Below are 27,512 nucleotides of genomic sequence, written 5' to 3'. Positions count from 1 at the left end.
TGATACATTATTTTGTAAATTGATATGAATGCATGTCACTTTTGATTCATTTAATGTGTTCTTGGTAAATAAAAGTATTAATTATTTATTATTATACATACCAAACATTTTAACCAGTGCAGAATAGTGCACATACTGTTTTGATTTGATGTTTAGGTTTTACTATAATCTGGCATTATACTAAATAGATCTTTGATGTATAATTTTGAGCCTAATATGAGATATTGAGATAATGTGTGCATTATAGCTGGATTAAAAAAGTTAAATCTATATTTGATGAGTTTTTCAAGTCCTACTGTTTATTTAGCAGAGCTGTGGGTTACATTCAATAATCGTTTTAGATTAGGTTACAACTGCGATGGCTAGAAATATGGTTAGTCATGACTGGGCAGGAGTTTATAATGAAGTCTCGTATAACTGACACTTTGTGAAACATAGTTGAGTGTGATCACTGTGTGTGTGTGTGTGTGTGTGTGTGTTTGTGTTTCCACAGGCTGGCTCTAGGTAATTGCAATGGTTTGGCAGTTGTGGACTACCTGCAGAAAACCATTCTGCTGTGTATGAGCACCCTGGAGCTATACGGATCCGCCGACCCTTTCCAGAGACTAACACGCTCTCCTCGCAAAAACCGGCAGTCCACATCAGGTACACACACACAATGAAGCTCACAAATGTTCAAATACAACATTCTCTCTGTAACAAAGCTGTAAGATAGCTAACACAAACATCACTGGCATGCATCTGCAAACATGCTTAGCATTTTAGCTATAATAAACAAACTTCTGTCAAATGTCTGTCCATGCCTGTAAATATTCTGTCTCTTTTCTGTTAAACACAAACACACAGTCCCTCTTTTTAACTGCATGGGACAGACTGCATTCATGGTTGCCTTCTCTGCATGTCGTCTGTCGTATCTCTGTTGCTGTTGGTCTTTGCCTGAGCATGACACCTAACAGAGAACACAGCGTAACCTGCCATACGGACTCACTGTTACTAATCCAGATCCACCTGCCCTCCTCTATCCTCCTACCCCAACTGCTCTCTCACACACACACACACACACATACACAAACACGGACCATCCACTGAAAGGAGATGTCATAAGTGAAAGCTGGAGATGAAGATCTGTTTTCATAGCGCTCCTTCAAAAGGAAGCTGCGGGGAGGCGGCCATGCTGGCTCCTCACTTCAAAGCAGTCGCTCTCCCTGCTCTTGTTCAGGCAGCCGTATCTTTAGAAACTGAGAGGCTTTGAGCCGACATGGAGATGCAGAGGTGGGCAGAAAGGTCGTTCAGTGCGGTCGAAGAGTGATTTTGATCCGTAGCTTATGTAAGCTCTTGAAAAAAGAGGACGTCTTGACGCTCACCCACACACTCAGGCCAATGTGTATATAGAGACGTTTTTTGCGCTCTTTTAGTTTTCTCTTCTGAGGGCCTGAAAGGACAAAAATCCCCCTCAGATTTCGTTCTATAATTGATTTTCCTTATATTAGGTTTTGTTCTATCATTTGTTGTTTAGTCTTTTTAGTTGTATATGAGAGGAATCCAAAAGTCTGAAACCACTTGTTAGAATGTTTGTATTATTTCTTTATTATTGTATATTACATTTAGATTTAGATGAACTTCAGAATTACATATGTAGTACTGCACATCCAGTGATAATTTTTTTCATAGTATGTATTCATAGTATTCATAGTAAGGGATGTATACATAGTCCAATAGCGTTAAGTTTTAAATGTTTTTATTATTATTTATATATGTTTTTGAATATTATTGTAAAATATACTCATTCAAAATATGAAATGTTTACATTTAATAATAATAATAATAAATAAAATGAAAAAAAGAATAATAATAATAATAAATAAAAAAAAGAAATATACAATAATAATAAATACAATTTAATTATATAATAAAAATAATAATAATAATAATAATAATAATAATGGGGCGACGCGGTGGCACAGTAGGTAGTGCAGCAAGCAGTTCTCTGGTTCGAGCTTCGGCTGGGTCAGTTGGCATTTCTGTGTGGAGTTTGCATGTTCTCCCCACGTTCGCGTGGGTTTCCTCAGGGTGCTCCGGTTTCCCCCACAAGTCCAAAGACATGCGCTAGGTGTATTGGGTAAGCTAAAATTGTCCTTAGTGTATGTGTGTGAATGAGAGTGTATGTGTGTTCCCCAGAGATGGGTTGCAGCTGGAAGGCCATCCACTGCGTAAAACATATGCTGGATAATTTGGCGATTCATTTCGCTAAAGGGATTATGCCGAAAAGAAAATGAACGAATGAATAATAATAATAATAAATAAAAATATATAATAATAATATTTCCCGGTGTTGGGTTGTGGCTGGAAGGGCATCCGCTGTGTAAAACATATGCTGGATAAGGTGGCGGTTGATTTCGCTGTGGCGACCCCTGATTAATAAAGGGATTACGCCGAAAAGAAAATGAATGAATAATAATAATAATAATAATAATAATAATAATAATAATAATAATAATAAATAGCCCCCTTTGAATTTTTTTTTCTTTTTTAAATATTTCCCAAATGATGTTTATCAGAGCAAGGAAATTTTCACAGTATGTCTGATAATATTTTTTCTTCTGGAGAAAGTCTTATTTGTTTTATTTCAGATAGAATTAAAGTAGTTTTTAATTTTTAAAAAGCCATTTTAAGGTAAAAATTATTAGTCCCTTTAAGCTATATTTTTTTTCGATAGTATACAGAACAAACCATCGCTATACAATAACTGGTATAATTACCCTACCTGCCTAACTAACCTAATTAAGTCTTTAAATGTCACTTTAAGCTGTATAGAAGTGTCTTGAAAAATATCTAGTAAATTGTGTTTAGAAATGTGTTGAAAAAAACTCTCCATTAAACAGAAATTCGAGAAAAAAATAAACAGGGAGGCTAATAATTCTGACTTCAACTGTGTGTATATATATATATTGAAGACAGTTGAAGTCAGAATTATTAGTAATAATAATACTAATAAATATATAAAAATAAATAAATAAATAATAATAATAATAATAACAATAATAATATCTAATGGTTTGAAATAAGTCACCGAATGTCAGTCTGGCTTGATACATTACTGTATAACTAAACCTTAAATTGTAGTGACTACCACTGATCTCATATAATCTGCCTGCTGTCAGATATACTCAATTTAGCGAGGGCATCATCTCTGAAATTAATCCATCCCTTATACTTATCTAAAGACACCTACTAATTTACATTTTATATGAGAGGAACTATTTTAATTTATGTTAATATTTCTGTTTGTTTTGTTGATTTCTTTGTCTGTATTCGTTCAGTGCCACGCTTCACAGTGACTCCTAATCCCACCAAAACGTATTATTTTCATCCTTTTTAGCTCTGTTTTCTACCTTGTTTTTTTTTTTTGTTGTTGTTGTTTTCTGGAAGAAATAAAGAAACACAAGAGGTTAGGCGTCATTTTTTCTACCTTCATTTCTTCATTTTCTCCTTCAACACACTGGGTCTTGCCCGGATTGCGGTCACACGCGGATTTGTCACTCTGAGCCTGTTTTGTTCTTCTCTCCTCCTCTTTTCCTCCCTCGCTCCATCTCTCCTCTGGTGGGTGGCGGTGCTGGGGCATGGGGGCGCTGTTGCAGACTTTTGCATGCGCGGCCTGTCTAACTTTTATTCAGATTCAAAGAAACGGATCCGTACTTCCTACCAGAGTAAGTCACGTCTCCAGTGAAATGCCGATGGGGGCAGCACAGCAGCAAGGAGGCAAGGCAAAGACAATGGCATGTCACTTATCAAAATATTAGTTGTTTTGTTGAAGTTTAGCAAAGGTGGAATCACCATACCATTATATATTCAGTAAACAATAAAATTATAAATTCTTACACGCATCCAAACATCCATTCACAATCTTTGTTTGTCTCCTTAGTGCTCTGCTTAGTGTTTTATTGATTTGTGCCAAAGGTTTGTGTAATGAAGCAGTTCTCACACTGTATAAAAACCATTACTAACAAATAAAATCATGCGCAATGAGAAAAAAGTGTGAAAGAACATATATGATACAAAATAATAATGTCTTTAAACATTATTAAATATTAAAAATATTTACTGAGTAATTTTTTTTTTATCTTATATGTTTCAAATGAACTGAATGGCCCAAACTTTCAGTATACAAAGCATATTCTGCCAATGGATTTTGTCTTATTTGTGAAAATGAGGCTTTCACTGCATTAAAAAAAAATGTTTGACTAAATAATTAAATTGATATCGCTGCAGTGCAGGCCTTACCATGTTTTTTTTTTTTTCGCCGTGCCTTCAGTAACATTGAGTAACATCTTTTTCTTGCACTCCCACACCCATGCATGTAATTGTTGGTGGTTTTGGTGCATATTTTGTGATTCTGGAGGTAATATATCTCATGTCAATGGCTCACATCAGAGTAGAACAACCACATCATGCCTAAAACTGCGTATATAAGCCTATAGATTAAGGCCCAATCCCAATTCTACCCCTTAGCCCTTCTGATTACCACTACCCCTCGTTAAGCACGTTTACGTGACGGAGTAGGGGTGTCCCAATTCTTTTTAGCTTGAAGGCGTAGGGCTAAGGGGAAGGGCTAGGTACCAGTCCCATTTCTTAGGGGTAAATTTTTAAGCCCTACCCCTTCCCCTTGGCCTTTGAAACAAAAATAGAATTGGGATTGGGCCTAAATATCACTATACGAAGAACTGACATTTTATGAAGATGTATAAATATCTTCCTTGTATTGCTCCAGGATCATGATGGTGTCTCAAACCACATTGTTCGTCCTGGTGGTTTGATGCATGCAAATGTGTTTGATGACAGTGGAACCCAATAATTACAGTCAATGGCTTCTTCTTACTGTGCCTTCCATGTTCCTCCATGACAGGCCTTACGGAGCTTTCTGATAATCAGGTGTCTTTGGACCTAGAGAGGAGCAAGTCACCAACTTCAGGTAACCACACCCATCCATGACCACACCCACCTCAGATCATCACACGTATTTGAATGCCTTAAAATAGCCACAACCATTCAAGAACATGCAAATATTACTCTTCCGCTAGCCACACCCATGATTCCACCTAACTCCTATAATAAAACCTTCTACCTTTTAGACACACCATTGATTGGTGAAATCTACTTATTATGATCACACCTACCACCGACAGCCTTATATGCTTTTATAAATAAACCTATTTATATTTCAGGCCAACAGAATAATTGTTGGCCACACTCACCACCTCAGATAATGGCACTCTTTCATAACCACATCCATGATTGGTCACATCTACTTAATTTAGTCCCAGTCACTCATCACATCTACATCCAAATAAACAATAATGTATATCTAATATCCCCATATGCGATATGCCCATACGTACTGCACAAATCAGACTTTTGATTCCATGTGATCTGCCTTGACTGCTACAAGCTATGAGAGATTACCAAAGTGTCCATCTTGAATGGCTCTGTTTTCAACTCCACTTCCAATTTCGCTTAACTAATCTCGATGTTCAAGTCGAATGCACCTAATCAATGCTTCCCCCAAATACTGATAGGCCACACCCACTTAACCCATGACATCAATTCTCAACATTGCCTTTGACAATCAAGCCTATTCCTTATTCTGATTAGCCACACCCATTCCATATAACCACACCCATCTCTGATATCCACTTACCACAGGAAACAATAACGAGGAGTGTTTAAGAGACCTGCTAATATTAATCATTATGTTTCAGATTTCACAAATGTCACACATTTCAGCTCTAATATCAAAAATAGTAGAACTCACAAAACCATCCTGCAGCTTTCTCTCATTTTCCTTTTCTCTTCTGTCTCCTTTTTTTCCCCTAAAGCACAGGTCTTCAGCCCCTAGAGGCTCTTTCCTCCATGCTCTTTACTCAGATGCCTTTGCTTCTCCTTTCTTCTTTAAAGCCATCATAACCTGTGTAGAATTTTTATGAGGGTATGATAATGTTTACAGAGCTGTACTCAATGTTTGTGTCATCTCAGTGGGACGAGCACGACGACAACAACCGTGCTTGTCCTTGAGGATCTAAATAAATCTCTTAATTTAGAAGAAGCATTTCAGCAAAGCTTTGATTTCTCAGGGGGCGGGAAATATTGCATTGTGTCTGTTTTTAAGATTTTATTGTTTGAAATATCAGAGGCACATTTTGCGCGGCGTCTCAAGCATACAAAATTGTCTGTCTGTTTTCCTCTCACTTCACTCTGATGTCTCGGTGCAGTCGAAGCTCTGCTCATTTTCCCAGTTCTCAGCTCAGCGGGCAGTCTGAAAGATAGAAGTAGCTTGGGAAGGAGAGCTGAGGGCTGGAGACTGACGTTAGTAGTTTGGGGGATTGTGAGGAGATTTGAGATTTGCTTCTAGTAAAAAGTGGCTGCATATCAAGTATTTGAAGGAATTTCTGTAGATCTAGGTAAAATGAACACTCTAAAAAGGAATTTTGAAGAATATTCATGAGGTTTACTTCCATACAACATGGACAGAGTCAGTTTTGGAGTAGCTTTTTCTTTTAGAAGCCTTTAGTGAGGCATAGCAGTCATGAATGTGTGATTTTCTCTAGAATGTTCTTTGGTGAAGAACTGGCTGTCAGAACTGCATCCTTTATGGGTTTCTTTCTGTGGGATTTGTTGCTTTGGCTTCAGGCTGCTGAGTAATTTGGAGGTTTTTGTTTTTTTGTGGAAGCAGCTATTATGACAGGAGTCCGGAAATGGCCTTCTACGATTGGCTGGGGATTTCTACCAAAAATTGGACAGAGATTCTGGGCATCAGCCACTGATGCATTAGAAGAGAGCTTGAAGGACTATTGGAGAAATTATAAATAATGATGAAGAGGGAGAATAGGATGATGAACATTATTTGTGTGTTTACCTGGTATTGCATGTATATTTCTGATATATGTTTTTTGGTCCCCATGAGAAAGTCATTGTATAAATTAATCATACAGGATAAGGTTTTTGAAGATATCAAGCAAAAGGAGGGGGATATAAGAAAGCTAACTAAAAAGATCATAAGTTTAATTCCCTTTAGTTGAAGGAAGTGTGAGTCTTTATCTAATATTTAAGTGCAATTCAGAAAACAAACAGGTTTCAGAGATCCAGCCTGTCTATTAACTCTTCTCTATTAACTTTGTGTCTTTTCCCTCGTTGGAGGTTACATTGTAATTTGCATATCACTCAATGTGTTGTGCTACATTCGAAAGGGGAGATTGTGAACCTTGATTTGATGGAAATTGGCTGTGTCAAATAAATGTTTGATGACTGTTATTATTTGACCTTTTTTTCCTTTTAGCTATTACTTTTGTCTCTGCATTTAGATGTGTGCTTTTGAAAGAAGCAATAAGCCAGAAAAAATAAATAATGAATGAGCTCAAGGTTGCACAGATGGTTCTGGTGCTGTTTTCCTTGCGTTTGCTCATGGGCACAACGTATTTACCATTATGAGCTCTTTCTGTGCCATCTAACATCACCTCTCTTGACATAAAATTGCTTTGGCTGATGTTTTTACCTTATCTATAAAAGCTTGTCATTATCTTTTAGTTTTTTTTCTCCTCTAACCCGTGTCTCGTTTCTTTTCTTGCCTTATTTATTTGCACTTATTCATATCATCTCTGACCTCCTAGCAAACTTTCTGTTTTCAGTCTCCCCTGCTCTCCATCAGGTCCAGTAATTGGGCCACACTCCACTTTGAAGTTCTCTTAAGTGTTTTCTCTCTCTGTCTAGTCGACTAGTTGTTGTTTGTGCGGGTGTTGTTTTTGTCAGCGGGCTTGAGGTGGGTTTTTTAGACCCTGCTGATTGTGGCATAGTGCCAGCTGGTTAATAAGACGAGATGTCAGCTATCAACTGTGACCAGCAAAGATATTTATTTTTAAGACAAAAAAGTGTTTTGTTTTGAAATGAAAAGGAAAACTAAGAACAAAAGAAAGAAATGTGAGAGGACAGAAAGCGGTAATTTGTTTTCCATTATTTCTGATGAGCTTATTGTTCCCATATAACCCACAGACCTATGGCAATATATGCTCACCTGCCACTTTGTTAGGAACACCTTTCTACTAGTACTGGGTTGGACCCCGTTTTGCCTTAATCCTTCATGGCATAGATTCAACAAGGTACTGGAAATATTCCTCAGATATTTTGCTCCATATTGACATGATAGCATCAAGCAGTTGCTGCAGATTTGTCAGCTGCACATCCATGATGTGAATCTCCTGTTCCACCACATCCCAAAGGTGCTCTATTGGATTGAGTTCTGGTGACTGTGGAGGCCGTTTGAGTACAGTGAACTCATTGTTATGTTCAAGTCTTCATGACATGGCGTGTTATCTTGCTGGAAATAGCCATCAGAAGATGGGTACACTCTGGTCATACAAGGATGGACATGGTCAGCAACAATACTCAGGTAGGCTGTGATGTTGACACAATGCTCAATTGGTACTAATGAGCCCAAAGTGAGCCAAGAAAATATCCCCCACACCGTTACCCCACCACCACCAGCCTGAACCTTAAATACAAGGCAGGATGGATCCATGCTTTTATGTTGTTGAGGCCAAATTCTGACCCTACCATCCAAACGTCGCAGCAGAAATCGAGATTCATCAGACCAGGCAATGTTTTTCCATCTCCTATTGTGCAATTTTGGTGAGCCTGTGTGAATTGTAGCCTCAGTTTCCTGTTCTTAGCTGACAGGAGTGACACTCATTGTGGTCTTCTGCTGCTGTAGCCCATCCGCCTCAAGGTTCGACATGTTGTGCTTTCAGAGATGCTCTTCTGCATACCTCGTTTGTAACGAGTGCTTATTTGAGTTACTGTTGCCGTTCTATCAGCTGGAACCAGTCTGGCCAATCTCTTCTGACATCTGACATCAACAAGGCATTTACGCCCACAGAACTGCCACTCACTGGATATTTTCTCTTTTCCTGACTATTCTCTGTAAACCCTAGAGATGGTTGTACGTGAAAATCCCAGTAGATCAGCAGTTTCTGAAATACTCAGACCAGCCCATCTGGCACCAACAACCATGCCACTTTCACTTTTCTTCCCCATTCTGATGCTCAGTTTGACATGCCTAAATGGATTGAGTTGCTGCTGCCATGTGATTGGCTGATTAGAAATTTGCTTAATGAGCAGTTGGACAGGTGTACCTAATAAAGTGGCCAGTGAGTGTATGTGTGTGTATACATATATATATATAAACACACACACATACATACATACATATTTGTAATTCCAGTTATTGAAAAATACATGTGGCCTTTTTTGCATTAGTTCAAAATATATGTTGCATAATTTATCTACAGTTGAAGTAAGAATTATTTGCCCTGTGAATTATTATCCCCCCTGTTTATTTTTTCTCCAGTTTCTGTTTATTGGAAAGAAGATTTTTTCAACACATTTCTAAACATAATAGTTTTAATAACTCATTTCTAATAAGTGATTTATTTTATCTTTGCCATGATGACAGTAAATAATATTTGACTAGATATTTTTCAAGACACTTCTATACAGCTTAAAGTGACATTTAAAGGCTTAACTAGGTTAATTATGTTAGCTAGGCAGGATAGGGTAATTAGGCAAGTTATTTTATTACGATGATTTGTTCTGTAGACTATCGAGAAAAACATATAGCTTAAAGGGGCTAATAATTTTTACCTTAAAAATGATGTTTAAAAATTTAAAACTGCTTTTATTTTAGCCGAAACAAAACAAATAAGACTTTCTCCAGAGGAAAAAATATTATCAGACATACTGTGAAAATTTCCTCACTCTGATAAACATCATTCAATTCAAAGGGGGCTGTAAAATCTAAATTTGAACATGTATCTCATATATGTCGTTTGCATATATTTCCATGTATAATTTTTTCTAGATTGATTAAAACTCATCCAGGGCATAAAAGTGTTAAAAAATAATCCTAATAAAAGAAAATTAGAAATTAGTATTTAGTTTGTGCTTGCATTTCCTAGACCACAAAAATGAATGAATGAAGGAATGAGTGAATGCACTATTTTTGATTTACCAGCATTATACATCCTTTGATATGCCATGTTCTATGTTAAGAGGCAAAGCACAAGACAGGGTTGATGTAACTAACATGTGCTTTGCTGTTCTTTGCTGTGCTCAATTTTTCATCGATTTGTCTTTTAATATCTTCATCCGCTGTGATTAAAAGAAGCTTTTTACCTCTCTGTCAAACAAGTTAGGTTAAAATAAGTAAAGTAAATAAATAAAAGTATGTGTGCGTGGTAAGGTTTGATGATGTATATATTATTATAGGCTTTTATGTTGCAGCGATGCACTGAATTCGCTAGCACGACTTCATTATAATTCACATTTGAGAGTGAAAATTTGAAAGCTGATGCTGCAGCACAGATGGTCGACATTGTAGATGCTTTATATTGGCATCAAATGGCAAGAGTCAGTATTTAGAAGAGAGTGAAGGTTTTAGCCTGACAGTTCAAGAAAGGACTGAGGAAGGCTATTAATACAGTAAAAACAGAATAACCAGGAGACCTGCGATACGCCTGTCAGCTTCTCACTACACTCTTCTCTCATCTTTACCCTCAGCAGTTTGGCCTCAATTCACACAGCAGTCATGATTTATGCCGTCAGGTCGACACCTGCAGTGGGTCTTATGAATTTATCATGTGTGATGAGGTTAAATGCAGGGGAAATCTCCACCATTCTGTAGCTGATGAAGATGCTCGTGTGCGCTGCTGATGAATGAAGCGTGTCATTTGCTGCTCAATAAATTCTACTGGTTATTTTCCGACCTTTAGATTGACTTTTCTAGGAAATGCACATTGAATAAAGGTCGATGCAAGGGCAAGTCAAAGGTTCCTCAAATGAGAGACTAAAAGCTCAGATTTATTAATCATTTCAGTCACTTTAAGAGAAGTATGTTTCTGCTATGAAAAAGATAACTAAATCTTGCAGTTTTGGGTTTATGTAATGTAATTTTGCGTTTGTAATTCAGAATTCGGACCTAATAACTGCTTAATATGTCTGTTTTGAATTTATGTCATTCAATTTTGAGTTAAAGTTTACAATTCTAAATCAGTTTCACAAGTAAAACAAATACTTTTATTTAACTTGAATCAAGTCTGGCAAGTCTGTATGGCAAGTTTAATGCTTTAGAACCATATTTGTTTTACACATAATGTATAATTTTTAAAACACAAAATTAAATAAATGAAAAATTATACATACTACACTATTTGTAATTTTTATATACTTTTATGTTTATAGTAAAGGACGACACGGTGGCTGAGTGGTTAGCACTGTCGCCTCACAGCAAGAAGGTCACTGGTTCGAATCTCTGCTGGGTCAGTTGGCAGTTCTGTGTGGAGTTTGCATGTTCTCCCAGTGTTTGCGTGGGATTCCTCCCAATGCTTCGCTTTCCCCCTTAGTCCAACGACATGCACTACAGGTGAATTCAATTAACTAAATTGGCCGTAGGGTATGAGTGTGTATAGAGTGTGTATGTTTCCCAGTACTGGGTTGCAGCTGGAAGGACATCCTCTGTGTAAAAACATGCTGGATAAGTTGATAATTGATTTTTTTTCTTTTCAGCTTAGTCCCTTTATTAATCTGGGGTCGCCACAGTGAAATGAACCGCCAACTTATCCAGTGTATGTTTTTACGCAGCGGATGCCCTTACAGCTGCAACCCATCACTGAGAAACATCCATACATGCTCATTTACACACATACACAACGGACAATTTAGCTTACCCAATTCACCTATACCACATGCCTTTGGACTTGTAGGGAAAACTGGAGCACCCGGAGGAAACCCATGCGAATACGGGGAGAACCTTCTTGCTGTGAGGCGAACATGCTACCTACTGCGCCACCTTGCAGCCTTATATTAGTTTAATTTATTAATATTAATGTTTCCATGCACCCCCTAATGCGATTACAATAAGATTTTGGCAATATTGCAATTAACCTTTACTTTAGGTAAACACAACACTTCAGTTAATCTAATGTGATTAAACTCATAAATGTAAACAATTTCATGCTAGTATGTACCATGTGCCATTATTATTCAGAACAGGTTTGTAAACAACTTCCCTTTATCCAGTGATGGGGGGAATAAAAAAAATGCTGTACAGCTATAGCTGAATAGAAATATGTTTTGGATTTGATGTATGCAGAATAAAACAGTCACCAGTATACACCAGTTTACAATGTGAAGAGTCGCAGTAAAAATAACACTTCTTAGCAAACACACTTAAAAAAAAATAATTCAAAGATGATACCTTGGATTTACTAAATTTCTTTAAGTGGTTGTAAACAATTTATTTGGGCTGAATTTAAACAAACAAATTCATTTGAACATTACAAAATTTAATTTGTTTAAATTCAACCCATATAAATTGTTTGCAACAATTTTGCAGAAATCTTTTTTTTTTCAGTGTAGTAGGAAAAATAAAACTTACATGTACAGTAAACAGTGATAAAGAGTAAATGTATTTATTGTTATTTATTAAGTCTGCGCTCTGTAAGTCTGTGCTCATGCAGCTGATGTCAGAATTATTACCCCCCCCTTGTTTATTTTTTATTTTTTCAACACATTTCTAAACATAATAGCTTTAATAACTCATTTCTAATAACTGAATTATTTTATCTTTGCCATGATAAATAATACTTTACTAGATATTTTTCAAGACATTTCTGTACAGCTTAAAGTGACATTTAAAGGCTTAACTAGGTTAATTAGGTTAACTAATTAGGCAAGTTAGGGTAATTAGGCAAGTTATTATATAATGATGGTTTGTTCTGTAGACTATAAAAATTAAAAGCTTCTTTTTTCCTAGCCGAAATAAAACAAATAAGAGTTTCTCCAGAAGAAAAAATATTATCAGACATACTGTGAAAATGTCCTTGCTCTGTTACACATAATTTAGAAAATATTTCAAAGAGAAAAAAAAATTCAAAGGGGGGGCTAGTAATTCTGACTTCAAATGTATATACATAATTAGAAAGTATTTACATAAGCTGCACATTTTGGGTATACGTTGATAATCAGATTTCATTTCTTGGTGGAGAAAAGAAAGGCTGGTTTTCACACAATTCCTTCATGTTTTCCCAACACAAATCGATTCAGTTAACTTAATGGGATTTTACAAATTTAAGTCGATTGAACATAAAATAATCGAAGAATTGTGTTGATTCAGCTCCTTTAAAGGAGTTACTTTAAGTAGTTTGAACAAGCAACAAAAATATGTTTTTAATATACCTATATTTATATATGCTTTCTGTTTAACCAAGATGAACGCGTTATGGACTGACTTTCTTGAAAAAAAATATTTAAAAGATTTTATGCTCATACAAAACACCATTATGTCAAGTGATGGTGTTGCAGAGGTATTAATGATTGTTTGAATAAATACTGTTAGAAATATCAACTGATTATTTTCATTAACGTTCTTGAAAGCTTGAACACCACATAGAAATATTGCTTAGGCCATATTTGGACTTGCTGAGGAAGTGTTTGAGCTGTGACAAAGACAGATATTTTAATATTTCTCGAGTGTAATTTTCCTCCTCCTGTAGTAGCAACCTCCTGTTATAAATCCCGATGACCTTTATCAAGCTGATTGGCTGTATGCGACTGAGCCTGGTATGTGACATTGACTGTGTGATCTTTGATTTCCAGCACCCTACACCCCTTCCCTCCATAATGACCCTCGAGGCACAGGGGAACCTGTGTCCAACCTCCGCTCCTGCCACTACAGTCCTGTCTTTTACCTGCTGGACAATGGTAAGAATGTGTCCAGCCTGTTGAAAACAGCCACACGCACCAGTCTGCAGCTCTTGCTCCTCTGAATCTGCGTGTGTGTCTGTTTGTTTAGAGTTGCATGCTGCAGTAGAAGTAGCTCATAGTGGCCTGTTCATGCTCTGTGCTGCTGAGGTGCAGGTGTGAGTGTATGTGTGTGTGTGTATGTGTGTGTAAGTTTGCTTCACGTGTGGCTATCATTGGCATGTGTGTGATTGGAGCATGGTAGTGTGTAGTATGTAGTGTTGTGTGTGTTGATGAGACAGGCGATGTTGTGACTGATTGTGAGTTGATCTTTGAGGTCCGTTGGGGTCAAACGACCCTTATGTTTTTTAATATCTTTTTACAGTAGTTCAAATATTGCTGTTGGTTTTTAGTGGCTGACACTTGAATATTGATCTTACTGAAATTCATTAAATTCTGTAGGTCAAGTTTAATTTGAAAGTGAGCGAGTCTGAGTTTGCTGTTAAGAGGAAGTGGTAGGCTTCATCAATTCTCTCTCTTTTTTACAGTTTTACTTAATTTCCAATCCAGACACTGCAATTGGCATTAGCACTATTGGCAGGTCATTGATATAGTTTGTGGAGTAGGGTACAACAGGGCAAAAGAGAACACTTTAAGGGAAAATAAATTCTTTAAAGTATTTTGATACTGCACACTACACACACACACACACACACACACACACACTTTTTATGGCATTTTTTATATTCTGCAGTTATTAAACAACATCAAAAAGTTACGACGATAGTTCATGCTATCGGTCTCAGATGTATTGTATACAGTCTAATGCAAGGAATAATTCATGTCACTTACAGGTACACAAAATCTCTCTGAGCTCTTATTGTACAATCTGATAAATAACAGTTTTAAAAGGTTGTAAAAACCATGCATTGTGTATTTCGGTTCAGTGAGACCACAAAAGACCCTCAAGGGTTTATCTGTTAGCTTTTAGTAGCTCCACCCTTCATGGTTGCACTTTATGAACATATTTTGTTCTGTAAACATTTGATAGACAAGATTTGAATTGAATTCATTCACTGATTAAATTATCTTACAAATGGCTAGTGCTCAGCTTGTAGTCAATTGTTAAATCTGTATTCTTAAAGGTGCTGTATGTAAGTTTGGACTCTTCTAAAGCATAAAAATACCATAATATGTTTGCAGATATTAAGAAACATGTTAAGTGAACATTATTGTTTATCTGAAAAACAGTGCTAAAGTCAGATATTCTGCTTTGAAAATGTGTTTTCAGTGCGGAACGGCTGTCTTTGCTTTGGTTCTTTTAACCTGCCCAATGCCAGTTTAGCCAATTATTTTACAGCACCCCGGGTTGCCTTCATGGAAAATCGCATATGTCATTCATTCATTCAGAAAGGCTCTCAAAGCATGTGTCCGTGATCGAAATGTGACCTCCTGTGGAGAGTAGCAGACCCAGATTCAGAGTTCCGCATGAGGTTATTAATTAGCAAATAATATAAATATTCCGAATGTAAACATTAGGTGAGCGGGTTACATTGTAATCCCGTGTCCTAACAACACAGTATGTGAGAAGATTATAAGCAATTTGGTTGTTTGCACCAGATGAAAAACGACAGAAATTTTAATACAGCCATTCAGAAGCACAGAATATGCACTCACTCATGAAATGGTATGGTTTCTAATCTAATTAATACATTTTTTTAAATATAATTATTTTTAGGGATTTTTCACCTTTAATTTTAATAGGATAGTGGAGGTTACAGACAGGAAAGTATTAGGAATAGAGAGAGGGGAAGGGTCGGCAAAAGACCTCGAATCGGGAATCGAACTCTAGTCACCACGAGCACCATGGTGCTATATGTCTGCGCACTTAACCACTATCTTTGACACCGACTAATTAATACATATTAAACCTCTTTAACATTATTAAATGTACAGTACATGCTGAATCATGTGTTGGTTTTGAGTCACAGTTCTAAAATTCAATTTCAAACGGTTTATTTTATTTTCAAGATCTGGGGTGAACTATCTGCTGCTGTTTTCAGTAGTATGGCAATAAATGTCATGTACAATGGCATTCAAACTCACATTTTTTAGCATTTAACACTGAGTAAAGCACATGAGGTGTACCTGAGGTGATCTTGTCATCAAGTTTTCTGTTGTTCAGCTGCAAATAGAAGCTAATATATAAATGTCAAGTGTTGGTTAGAACAAAAACTCCTTTTAATATGGAAAATATTCCTTCTATCGCGTGGTGTTTCTTTAATTTAGAGCACGATTTAAATCAGCCTTGTTGGTCCTTAATCTGGCAACCTGCGCTTGTGTTTGTTTTGATCCAGGAATGCAATAGCTAGTTCAGATACTGGGCATCAAACTTACATATTGCACCTTTAAGTGGATTTAGAGGTGATTAAGTGCTACTGGCAGAATTATAATATTGAAGCATGCTTTGAAACAATCCTTTGTCAAATTTATTCCTATTCTTATACTGTAATGCTATTATTTATATGGAACTTGATGCTAAAGAACTAACGTGGCAAAAAAGTTGTTAACCTGCTGGCAGGAAACTCGCAGGAAAGTTTGGTGTCTCAATTGAAACCCAAACAATTCCTCCGTCTTGAGTAAAAGGACCCTGTTGTTTGTCTTTGCAGGTTTTTACTTGAAATCTGTAAGCAAACCTTAACTTCTTTTCCTATTTAATGTATAAGTCATATTTTCAAAACAAACTAAACACCCTGTGGCTCAGCCAGTTACAATAGCCACGCCCCTACCTCTAACTATTGGTCAAGCTGAAATGCAATTGACAGATATAAGAGGACTGCTTGAAATATTTTGATAGTGCCCTTTAGTCTCATAAATCCCAGCAGGCACACAACGTCATAAGATTATATTAGGTTAGATTTAGCTGGTGATGTCAGGTGATCAAATTTCAGCCAGCATCTAAGTACAACATTATTTTGACATCAAATAACGACGTCAAATGACATTGATAATTGGTTGATTTTAGATTGTGTTGGAAAATGACCAAAATCCAACATTGAGCCAACAACGTCATATTGACATCCAATACTGACATTTACTCGCCAGATATGGCAACTACAATCCTGATAGATGTCATAGTGGTAATGTCGACTCTATGTCAAGCTGTAACATCATTAGACGTTGATATTTGGTTGATTTTAGGTTGGATATTGGACATTGACGTCGGTCTGACGTTCTGACGCTGATTTTCATTTCAAAGCAAAATGCAACGACCCCACTATGTTGGGGTACAACGTCAATCTGAAGTCATGTTGATGTCCTGTGACTGCTGGCATGACTTACAAAAACTTAAAAATGAACTCATAAATTGCATTAGGTAGTCAAAGAACAATGAACTGGGTTAAGAGAAATCAATTTGACATAAAAAAACATGCATATGTCACCCTAATTTAGTGAAAACGTATCAATGATTTCAAACATATAGTTGGTTTCTTAGATACAGTTTACATTATATACACTGACTGCAAAGCTTTCTCTGGGAGCATGGCTGAAAGCATGAAAATTCTATTTATGCTAATAGTGCATTTGCTCACTTTTTAAAATATGCTGCATGTGAATGGCCTTAAGTGTTGGCTCATTTTGAAAATGTAAAATCTACTAGGTCACTTCACAGCTCATCAAGCTGTGTTGCTAATCGATGACCTGCTCTTTTCTAGGGGTTTTCTCTTTTCTTGGGCTTTTTTATTCTAGCCGAACTAGTACAGCGGATTTCTGAGAAGGAACTGAGCTTGTTGTCTACATCTTTTACTTCAGAAATATATCCGTTTCTTCAGTTTAGTAGATGATGACGTGAGCTGAAAGCAAAGCAGTCTGTAATTTATTCAAATTGTAGAGCGGAATAGCAGAAGACAGTTTTTGAGATCGTTCCAAAACAATCCCAAATTACTGTTCATCTCAGTCAGGCTCACAGAGGAGTCGGTGGGATTGAAGCCACGGTGTTCTGAACATCCTAACGAGCAGCTAAACGACTCCTGAAATTGCGCCCGTGGAAGGAAGGAACAAAGGAAAGAAAAGAAACAATAATACAGAATGGCCACTTGAGGTCTGATGTTGAAATCAGTTGGTGCCAGATGTGATGTTTGGCATTGTGGCTGTGCCACCGGATAACAATAACTAGATATGTCCAAGATGGATTTGATACTCCGCATTGGTTTATACACAGAGAAAATAGCTTGCAAAATGGCTTGAATGTGCTCATCTCTCATATAAAAACATAGTTAGTCTGCTCTTTCTCTCCATCTCTCTCATGTTTGCACACCTGCACATGTGTGTGCAGACTGATCTTATCAGCGTACGGGCTAATGGGAAAGATTCCACATCTAAGGCATGGGTTATTGATCCCGGAATTTTAATTACTGCTATTTCCAGGAGCAATTTGTGTTGTGTTCAGATCGCATCCGTCCCCACTTTCCAAGAAGAAGAGTGGGAGAAAGAAGGATACAGCTGTACCTCTTTAATATGAGTTTTTAAATGGTTTTTATAGTGTTTTTTTTTTTTTGCTTCTGATGTCTGAGGTTCAAAACATCCCAGTACTTTAAAAATCCATTAAATTTCATTTGGTTGATCAGGTCACAAGCAGACGAGGGAGACTAATGTTTGAATGTTTACACTGAATTCAGCTATTTTTTCCATTTTTGACCTTTTTCCTGATTTATGTGAGATGTGGGTCTATGAGCGAGTGTGTGGTTGGTGCCTTTTCTGACCTTACCATATAATATTGTGAATAATGATATTTTCATATGAACTCCAAATGAAATCATGGAAAACAATAGGGAGAGCAACAACTTGAATGCTAATGTGTTTGGATCAAACGTATGATTTCTGAAACCCATCTAAAAAGTGTGGTTCAACAATTAGTTGCAAGACTTGAAGACTTGATGATGATCTTCAACTAAGAAGATGATCTTTTGTCAAAGAATGCAATCGGTTCTGAACGGGTTTTCAACTACTCATGGAAGTGTTCAATGTGGACAATCACAAAACATTTTAAATCCTGTTTACACCTGTGTTTACTGTTGTCTACTTTTAATTAGTTTAAAAAAGTAAGTTCTATATTAGGCATAAGCATGTACATTTCCTAGTGTGAACAATCCCCATGAATAATTTTTGATATAACCCATTCCAGCTCCCTGTAGCAGTTGTAAATGTCAACGTCTTAATATGGTACTATTAGAGAAAATGGTATAACTACACCATTGGTTTCTAAAAGTCATCTTTCTTTGAAATCGAATGAATGAATTTGAATCAGAATGAAATTGAAGTTTTTTAACACATATCGGACTCTTAAAAGTGCCAAGTTGAATAGGAGTGCTAATGGATAGACTTCACATATTATAGACCTCCTTGGTCAACACAGGAAAGCAAATTGCATTCATAAAACCATTACCTGGACTCTATAAGTGGAAAAGCATTAGCGGTGTGGTGAAAATGACTAAAATCACACCTTACTTTAATAACATTGTACTGAAATGATGCTTAAGAGGAGAGTGTCATGTTGAGAAGTATTTTGTGGGTTTTAATGACAAACTAGAGGCTTTGTGAGACTTTCTTTGGGATAAGATGGTTGGTTATTAGATGATTTTATTTAATTGCGTAGCAATGGAAGCTCATGTTGAAATAGTATTTTGAATCCACTCATACTTTTTTCACTCCAGCGGTAATATTACCATATATTACTCCTCAGACAATTAGCTCAGTATATGCTGTATCCTTTGCAGTGCAAAATGCTTGCAAAATGTTGAACTTTTATTATTTATTTCTACATTTTAATTTGAACTTTGTGTGTTTTTAATGTGTGTGCATGCACATGTGATTGGGTTCTGTGCATTTTATTGTGGTTTCTATTCAACAAAATACTATGGATATTACCTATTACACTCTATTTGATGATTTATTGATTAATTCTAGAGTTTTTCCCTTATCAACATGGGGAAAAAATGGAAAAATTGATAGTGATTTATCATTTTATGAGTTTGTGTTTGTAGTATATATGCATTCTGCATGCATGTGTAAAGACGATCTATATGTCTGGTGGCAGTATGCGATTGGGCATGACTGTTGAATGAAACGTCACATGTCAGCATGCACACCTGCATGATTTACACGAAAGGTTTTTCTTTTGTTCAATATTCATTTGAGCCAATCTCTTTATTTCTTGACCTCTGCATCTTTTGCCTTTTGTTTTCATTTCTTTTTTTTTAGATGGATTAATTGCTCCTTTCTGTCCTATTTTGTTTTGTTTCAGTCAAGGGACCAGGCAGAAAGTTAAGTCTACCCACAGATCTTAAGACTGATCTTGGTACGGTAGGCCGAAAGCGAGCAGTTCATTTTCTTTAATCTTGCCTTCGATTCATCAACTTTCTCTGTTTCCATCCTGTTGAGAATGACATGATGAAGCCCCTTGTCCTTGCATTTTGCAGCTCATTTTTAATGCATTTTTGTTATTCTTTCACTTTCTTCTCATTTGATTTCATGAAACAGTTCAAAATTTCCTTCCTCACATCTCTGCGTGTGGCCTTTTTTTAATTATCAAAACAATTACGCTTTTCAGTGTACATTTTGCAAGTGTTTACAAAGGTGGTTTGTTCAACATACTCATTCCTAAGTTGAGAAAAGTATCACCCTGAAATCTCGCTCTCCTGCGACTGGTTCATTCTTTACGTCTAAACGGCCTTGCTCCATCATAATTGGGTCATTCTATACCTCAGAACATGCTCTTAACACTATTGGACCATTCTTTAACTCAATGAAAGCCTGCTCATTTGTGATTGGACCATCCTCTACCTCTGAATGACATGCACTAATGTAATGAGATCATTCTTTGCAAGTGAGTTTGCCTCATCGTGACTTGGACCATTCTTTTGGCTTTTTTACGGAACTCCTCCAAATTGTCTCTGTCTCTTTCGCTGAGTATCTTTCTTTGTTCTCTTTTCATTTTTCTTCTTCTCTTTGTCTGGCTTTTTTTAATGCTAGGCTGTGACTAACACACCTCTCGCTGAGGGCTGAACAATTTCCTCTTCAATTTCTTGTGCCAAACTTGACCTAATGTTCAATAATGAAAGTGTTCCTTCAACAGGTCAAGCTGTGCTGCATTACAATGGAATATAGAGCGTCTGGGCCATGAGTGATTATACTTGTTTCTAATCCTCAAAGGTTTTGATTTGCACTTGGAAAAACTTAGAAAGCACAAGAGTCCTGGGTCATTTTTTAAAATGAAAATAGTTTGATGGTTCAGGTCAAAGAAGCATAAAAAAAGACATGAAAATCAATACTTATTAGAAAGCCAATTTCGGAGGCTTTTGTGAGTGTAATGTGTGTGTGTGAGGCTGAAATGCAGTTAGTGTGTGTGTATGTGTGTCCACAGGTAGGTTTGGGTCACTTTGTGTAGTTTTGTGCTGTAGAACTGTCTCCCCTTGAATGCACTGGGGCCTACACAATATTTTTGTACTCTTTTTATATAATTAAGATGTTTTCATTTAGAAAAACCGACCCTAGTGCAGGCCAGGGAAAACAGATGTGAATATATCTGCGGACTGGGCTCCATTTTTTTTAGGCTTTCTCATCCTGATTCTTCCTTGAGACCTAAATTGATGCTATTTTTAACAAAATCTAAATTCTGAATTAAACTCAACATGAAGATTGAAGACATTTTGCTTATAAAGTAACAATAATTACTACAAAATATAGCTTAGGAAATACACCACTATTTATTACTTACAGGATATTAGGATACAGTTAAACTGTTCAATTTGAGAAACATTTATATATTCTGAATATATACATTTATTATCTATTTTATTACATTTTAAAATACACTTCTAAAATGTACACTCCATGGTTACATGATCATTTCCAGTATTGGGGGTAATGCATTACAAGTTATGTGAGTTACATAATAATATGACTTTTCTAAGTAACGAGTAAAGTAAAGCCCCGGTCAGATCACATGATTTTTACTGTCGGTTAAAGACACTATATCAAATTATGCCAATTATTTTTTTTTCTTGAAAAAATCTTGACTTGTCACGGGTAACAAATGGCCCAGACTACATGTTCCTTCACGATCAGCCATCTCGTGATGTCTACGACGAGCGTTATTTCCCAAAGCAGTCACAAGTGTTGCTATAGCGATATTCCTTATCTCAATTTCAATTTTTTAAATCTTATTTCAATCTCAATAAACACTGATGCTTGCTGACAACTAATAACTACATTATTTAAGGGTATTCGTTACAACATGGCTATGATCAAACTTATGATTCCTTTTTAAGATAAAGATATTTTCTTTGAAATCTAAATACATATTATCCTGCCATGGGTGCTTATTAAACACTCCCTCGGCCTGAACTAGCCACGAGTGAGGCGGAGAAAATACAAGCACATCATAAGCAGCAAATAAGATGCTCAAGACATAATCTTTAAAATATTGACATGTTAAAAAATAAGGAAATATATAACTGATTATATATAAATAACTGGTTTGTGATACAGCGATCACAGTGAAGCATTAATTAAACCCTTTTTTTCCACAGAGTGAAACAAATCATCCACCCGCACAATTGTAGTGGAGGAGCACAAACAAATATATAATTTTTTTTTTTTTTAACAAATTTCGTTTGCTATAATTTTTGTCTTAATCTTAATGTGTCATTTGCTGGTCAGTTATTTATAAACAAGAATTACGAATAGCATTTGAGGGGAAGCGCTTCATAACAAGTTCATTATATGCACCAAAAAATGAATTGCCTTGAGATTGGGTTGGATTGTTGAATAAAAAAATAATCTAGCCTAAATAAAATTAAAGCGAAATATTCACTGTTTCAGAGAAGCCTTTATTAAACTGTTTTCAGTATTAATGACAAATTTGAATAAGCAGGAAATGTTTTACAATGTATTCGCAGCACTGAACATGTTCCCAGATTACCTCGGAAGAACTGAGTGAGCAGTATCTGCTGAGATAACCAAGAAATTACGTGCTCCTATTGCCCAGTGTCACCCACATGATGGAACTCGTCGTGAAGAAAAAGAAAACATGCTAGACTTTCTGCGATGGTGTCGTGCGGCATCATAGCCATGGTATCAGTTGTCGTGAACTATGCCACATTAAACGAGAAGAAAGGATTCAATCTGGGGTCACAACACCCATTTGTCATTTACGAATTCGCACGACACCCTACGTCAAGGAAATTGTGCCAAAATCTTGATAAATTCATGTGATCTGACCGGGACTTAAGGCATTACTTTAAAAAAAGTAATAATATTTGAGTTACTTTTTTAAATTTAAAAATGTAAGACGAGTTACTTCTTAGATTAATTAATACACTTTTAAAAAATAGTTTGCTGAATTAAAATTAGTGCAATCACATTGAATCACACTCAGTGAGAAAATGAGCTCCTCGCAGAAACAGACAAAAACCAAGGTGACAGAGCCTTACATTTCTGTGATGGAAGTATTCTCATTATTTTGAAGTTTTGATTTACAGAACTAATAAGACAAAAATACAAAGGTAGCAAACACATTGCTTTCAACTTTTTGTTAATTGAGTTCTCAGAAGATAACATTATTCAATTTTTTTATTAATTTTTAGGTGTAGGTTGTAAGGTGTAGGTTATACAGTCGTTAAATGCAGAGCTTTTCTGAGAGAGATCAAGCCTCAGGCAGGTATGAAAAAGTAACTCAAAATTAATGTAATGCATTACTATCCATAAAAAGTAACTAAGTAACGCAACTAGTTACTTTTTTTCAGAGTAGCTCAATATTGTAATGCATTACTTTCAAAAGTTACTTTGCGCAACAATGATCAATACTAATTATAATTGTTAAAAATAGCTACACTACTTAATATTACCTAATAATTCACATTTTTTTGCAGACAATGATACATTTGTGCAGGATAATAAATTAACAGGAATAAAATGCATGTATGTAAAAAATATATGCATTCTTTCATGCATACTTGCTGAAATGTATTAACTTCCTACACTGAAAAAAAAGCTTTCATTCATCCAATTAAAAGAAAATTAGGGTGATGGTTCACATCTAAAGTGTATTACTTGACCCAATGAAAAAGAAATATTTTACCTTAAACAATATTTTCTATCTTCATGAGAGCAATTTTATATAACCTGGTACAAAGCATATTTGTCTTGTTGAAGAAAGTCAATTAATTTAATTTCTTTTTTTGTTCTAAACAAGAGGATATAGCTTTAATCAAAACAACAATTCCCATAAAATGTTCATTCATCAATTAAAAAAAAAATAGGTTAATGGTTTCACATCTGAATTTAATCACTTGAGCCAATGAAAAATAAGTCATTTGTCTTAAACAATATTTTTAAGTGATGTAAGTACAAAGCACATTGAGTTTCTGTTTAATACGTATGCACTGGCCTGTGTGAGTAACCTTAAAATTTTACATTGGTCAAAACAAATATTTCTTAGTTGAGCTCTTAATCTAAATCATTTATATTTAAGTATGTTTTGAATTTAAAATAGATTACTTGAAAAATAAACCAAATAATATTAAACTGAAATGAAAGATACATTTTTAATTGGATGAAGTACTGCTTGAATTTCTTGTTTCAGTGCAATGTTATTACAAACCCAAAATTCAATGCTATTGAAAAGTAAGAACGTGTAGTCTTACAGATGGTGTTCTCAATAGTGCTTTGTTTCACCATGAGTCACTGTCAAAATTTTGGTTGCCAAGTCTACAGTGCAGTATCTATACAACTGACTGAGTAGAGATCCCACTGATATGACATGACAGCAGAAAGTCTAGATTTCTATGGCTGTGTTGGCATAAAATTGATTGATAGATATCAAATAAAGGAAGAGAATATACACAGCTAGAATGTCAAAATAGTCAAGAGTCAGTCAAACTCTCACGAGTACTGTGGTATAAATAAACAAGAGATGTCTCCATCTGAGGGGTTCTGGCTATAGGATACAGTATCTCCTGAGGTATATGCTAGTAAGACACTGCTCTAGGTGTATTGCTGAAAAATGAGCTGTTTTCGATGCAGGGAGTTTGGATCTAGGTCTGTTCCTGCATACTCATGCAGACCTCCCTCAACTTTCTGCATAAACAGACTGCAGATGGAAGCTTCTGTTTTTCTCTAAAAATCACCTCCACCTTCATCCTTTCAAGTGTTTGATCTGAGAAGGGATGAGAAAGCCTCTCTGAATGCTTAATTTCTTGAACAACTGCCATTACCTGCAACTATTTTTTTCCCTTTCCTTTCCTTTCCTTTGCTTTCCTTTCCTTTCCTTTCCTCTCACAACTTTTTTGTACAGTACATTTTCCTTTTACATAATAATTTCCTCTTGTCCTTTACTTTACCTTTGGTTTTTCCCCATTCTTTTATTTCCGTTTACCATTTCTTTACTCCTTTTACAATTTAATTCCCTCCTTTTCTTTACTTTCCCTTTTCCAATTTCTCTTGTCCTTCCATTTGCATCGCTTCCTCCGACCATCCCCCTTCCTTATCTTTGTTTTCAATTTCTCCTTTTCATATCAAAATAATTTTGGGCTGATTACAGCTGCTTTTCTGTCACCGCTTCCTTTTACTGTTCTCTCTCTCTCCTCTACGGCTGCATAGTTTTCATCCCACTGCCCTCTTCACTTCTCTCTCTCTCTTGCACACACACTCTTTCTAATCTCGTTTGAGTTTCTTGCTAATGCTATGCCCGTTGTTACAGATCATGTGAATGGACATTGCACTAGCCCCACCTCCCAGCCCTGTCCGTCTGGGAGGGCCAGAGTCCCGGGGGGCCCTGAAGGGCCACGCCTCGCCCGCAGGGGGCCCGGCCGACCGCCCTTCCGCAAGGCCCAGTCCGCCGCATGCATGGAGGTCTCTTTGCCTGTGTCCTCCCTCACCGAAGGTGTGTGCTTGTTCTCCAGCTCCTTTATCCCTTTAATCCATTTACCCTTTACTCCCATATTCCTCCACTGCCCCTTACCCATACTGCATGCTTAACACTCATCAAGGGATACAAGGAGAAGGGTATGGGGTTTTACTGTTTTATTAACGCTCTGATTTCACTGCCTGGTTATGGTTTTTGTTCCACTTTGTTGGAAAGACTGATGATTATTAAAGCCCTATGCCGCACAGGAAGCTTACCCCTTTTCCATTGAGCTGGTGCTCAACCAGATTTGCAAACCTCTCTTCGCAACATCCTGAGCCATATCAATGAGCAGCAAAATGCAGTAAAATATAAAATGTTCACAAGTCTTAAAGGGAAATCAGAGTATTCACATCACATCTACTCTTTTCACATGTTCCAAACCCATTTGGAACTCTCCTGGGAAAATTAAATGTAGATGTTTTGCAAAATCATTGACCCTTTGTGACCATTCACTCACATTAGCCCCTTTCACACATACAGACCTTTCTGGAAAATTACCGGCAGTTTTCCGAAAAGGGATCATGTGTGAACAGGTCCTTTTTGAAAATACCGGTAAATTCGTTCTGGCAATTATCCGGAAAGAGAAGTTGTAACATTATCGGTAATTTGCCTGAATGCTGCTCTGTGTGAACGCAGAAGTAAAATTGCCAGAAACAGCACGTTCACGTTTAGAACGTGCTGACGTAAGACGCCTACTTCACCCAATCAGAACATTCAGACACATTCACATCTGCGCTGTTTGTGAAATAAAAGCCTTTAATATTTTTCCAGACACATTTAGCTGCTAGATTTTAGTCAGATAATGTTTCTATGTTACTTCTGAATGCCAACTGTGGAAAAAATGATCAATAAAATGCTTATGATAAACTGATGTTTGTTTAACTTCAAGCTCTGCTTCAGTTGCTTGACGCATGCTCTGGTGAGCGCCAGCACACACACATATTATGTACATCTCGACATGCGAAGTCCATCGACAGAATTTGTAATGTAGTTAAATGTGTAAACATTTAGCTGCGGTTCTCGCTTCTGCCTTTGGATGTCTCTGGGGCAAAGCAGCTGCATAAACGCTAAAGCTTTAAATAAAAGTGAAGCCATCAACAAAAGCCCGACCCCTTCTATATTTACAAATACAAGCGCAGCCGTTTAAAGATCATTTCTGATTCATGATGTCAGAAATTACCGGTATTTCGGAATGGATGTGTAAATGGTCTTTTCCAGAAAAATTCCGGATCGTCCTTGCCTGTGTGAACAGTGCGTTTATTTAATATACCGGTAAAGTCTTTCCAGAAATTTTCTGGATATTTACTGGTGTCACTCTGTGAAAGGGGCTATTGCTTTTTTATATAAAATGAAAGTGAATGCTAATTTTACCTAACATGTCTTGTTATGTTTTAGGGAAAGGAGAAATTCATAGAGGTTTGAAATGACCATTTATTTGGAAAAGAGACCAGGTTGAGCTTGTTGGTGGAAAAGGGGTAATAGAGTATATTATGCACCAATTACCATTCTGCACTTTTGCTGAAAATTTGATGAAATGTTTTTGTGATCTCATAATTGGTTTGTGCAGTGCATTTCAAATGTAAATCCCATTTATCCAGAAATCGCTATTGAATGGGAATTGGATAAATGCTGATGAAATGGGCTTATTATTTTATTAACCAGCCTTTCAAAAGTCATTTAAAAAGTAAAACAAAAAGAATATGAAGAAAAGAAACGGCACAAACCTTTCAAAGTGTGACTCACAAAAACGACTCCGCTTTTT

At 36.4% G+C, this 27,512-nt stretch overlaps 1 protein-coding gene across 11 annotated transcripts in view; it reads left to right on the top strand.

The window, feature by feature from the left end:
* The window catches only part of stxbp5l (syntaxin binding protein 5L), a 236,133-nt gene that overhangs the window by 184,889 nt on the left and 23,732 nt on the right, over positions 1-27,512 (top strand). For 2 of the 11 annotated variants that reach the window (XM_056465366.1, XM_056465363.1), the window contains exons 18-23: positions 494-645; positions 3,639-3,707; positions 4,904-4,969; positions 13,699-13,803; positions 20,087-20,140; positions 25,544-25,726. In XM_056465366.1, the coding sequence (XP_056321341.1) occupies positions 494-645; positions 3,639-3,707; positions 4,904-4,969; positions 13,699-13,803; positions 20,087-20,140; positions 25,544-25,726 (629 nt within the window). The remainder of the gene's footprint in view (positions 1-493; positions 646-3,638; positions 3,708-4,903; positions 4,970-13,698; positions 13,804-20,086; positions 20,141-25,543; positions 25,727-27,512) is intronic. The other 9 variants (XM_056465369.1, XM_056465367.1, XM_056465370.1 and 6 more) reach the window with 7 other exon arrangements.

This window comes from Danio aesculapii, chromosome 9, assembly GCF_903798145.1.
Source record: "Danio aesculapii chromosome 9, fDanAes4.1, whole genome shotgun sequence".
Taxonomy (NCBI): Eukaryota; Metazoa; Chordata; class Actinopteri; order Cypriniformes; family Danionidae; genus Danio; species Danio aesculapii.
Note: the sequence above shows the minus strand (reverse complement) of the source record. Positions and strands in the feature narration are given on the sequence as shown.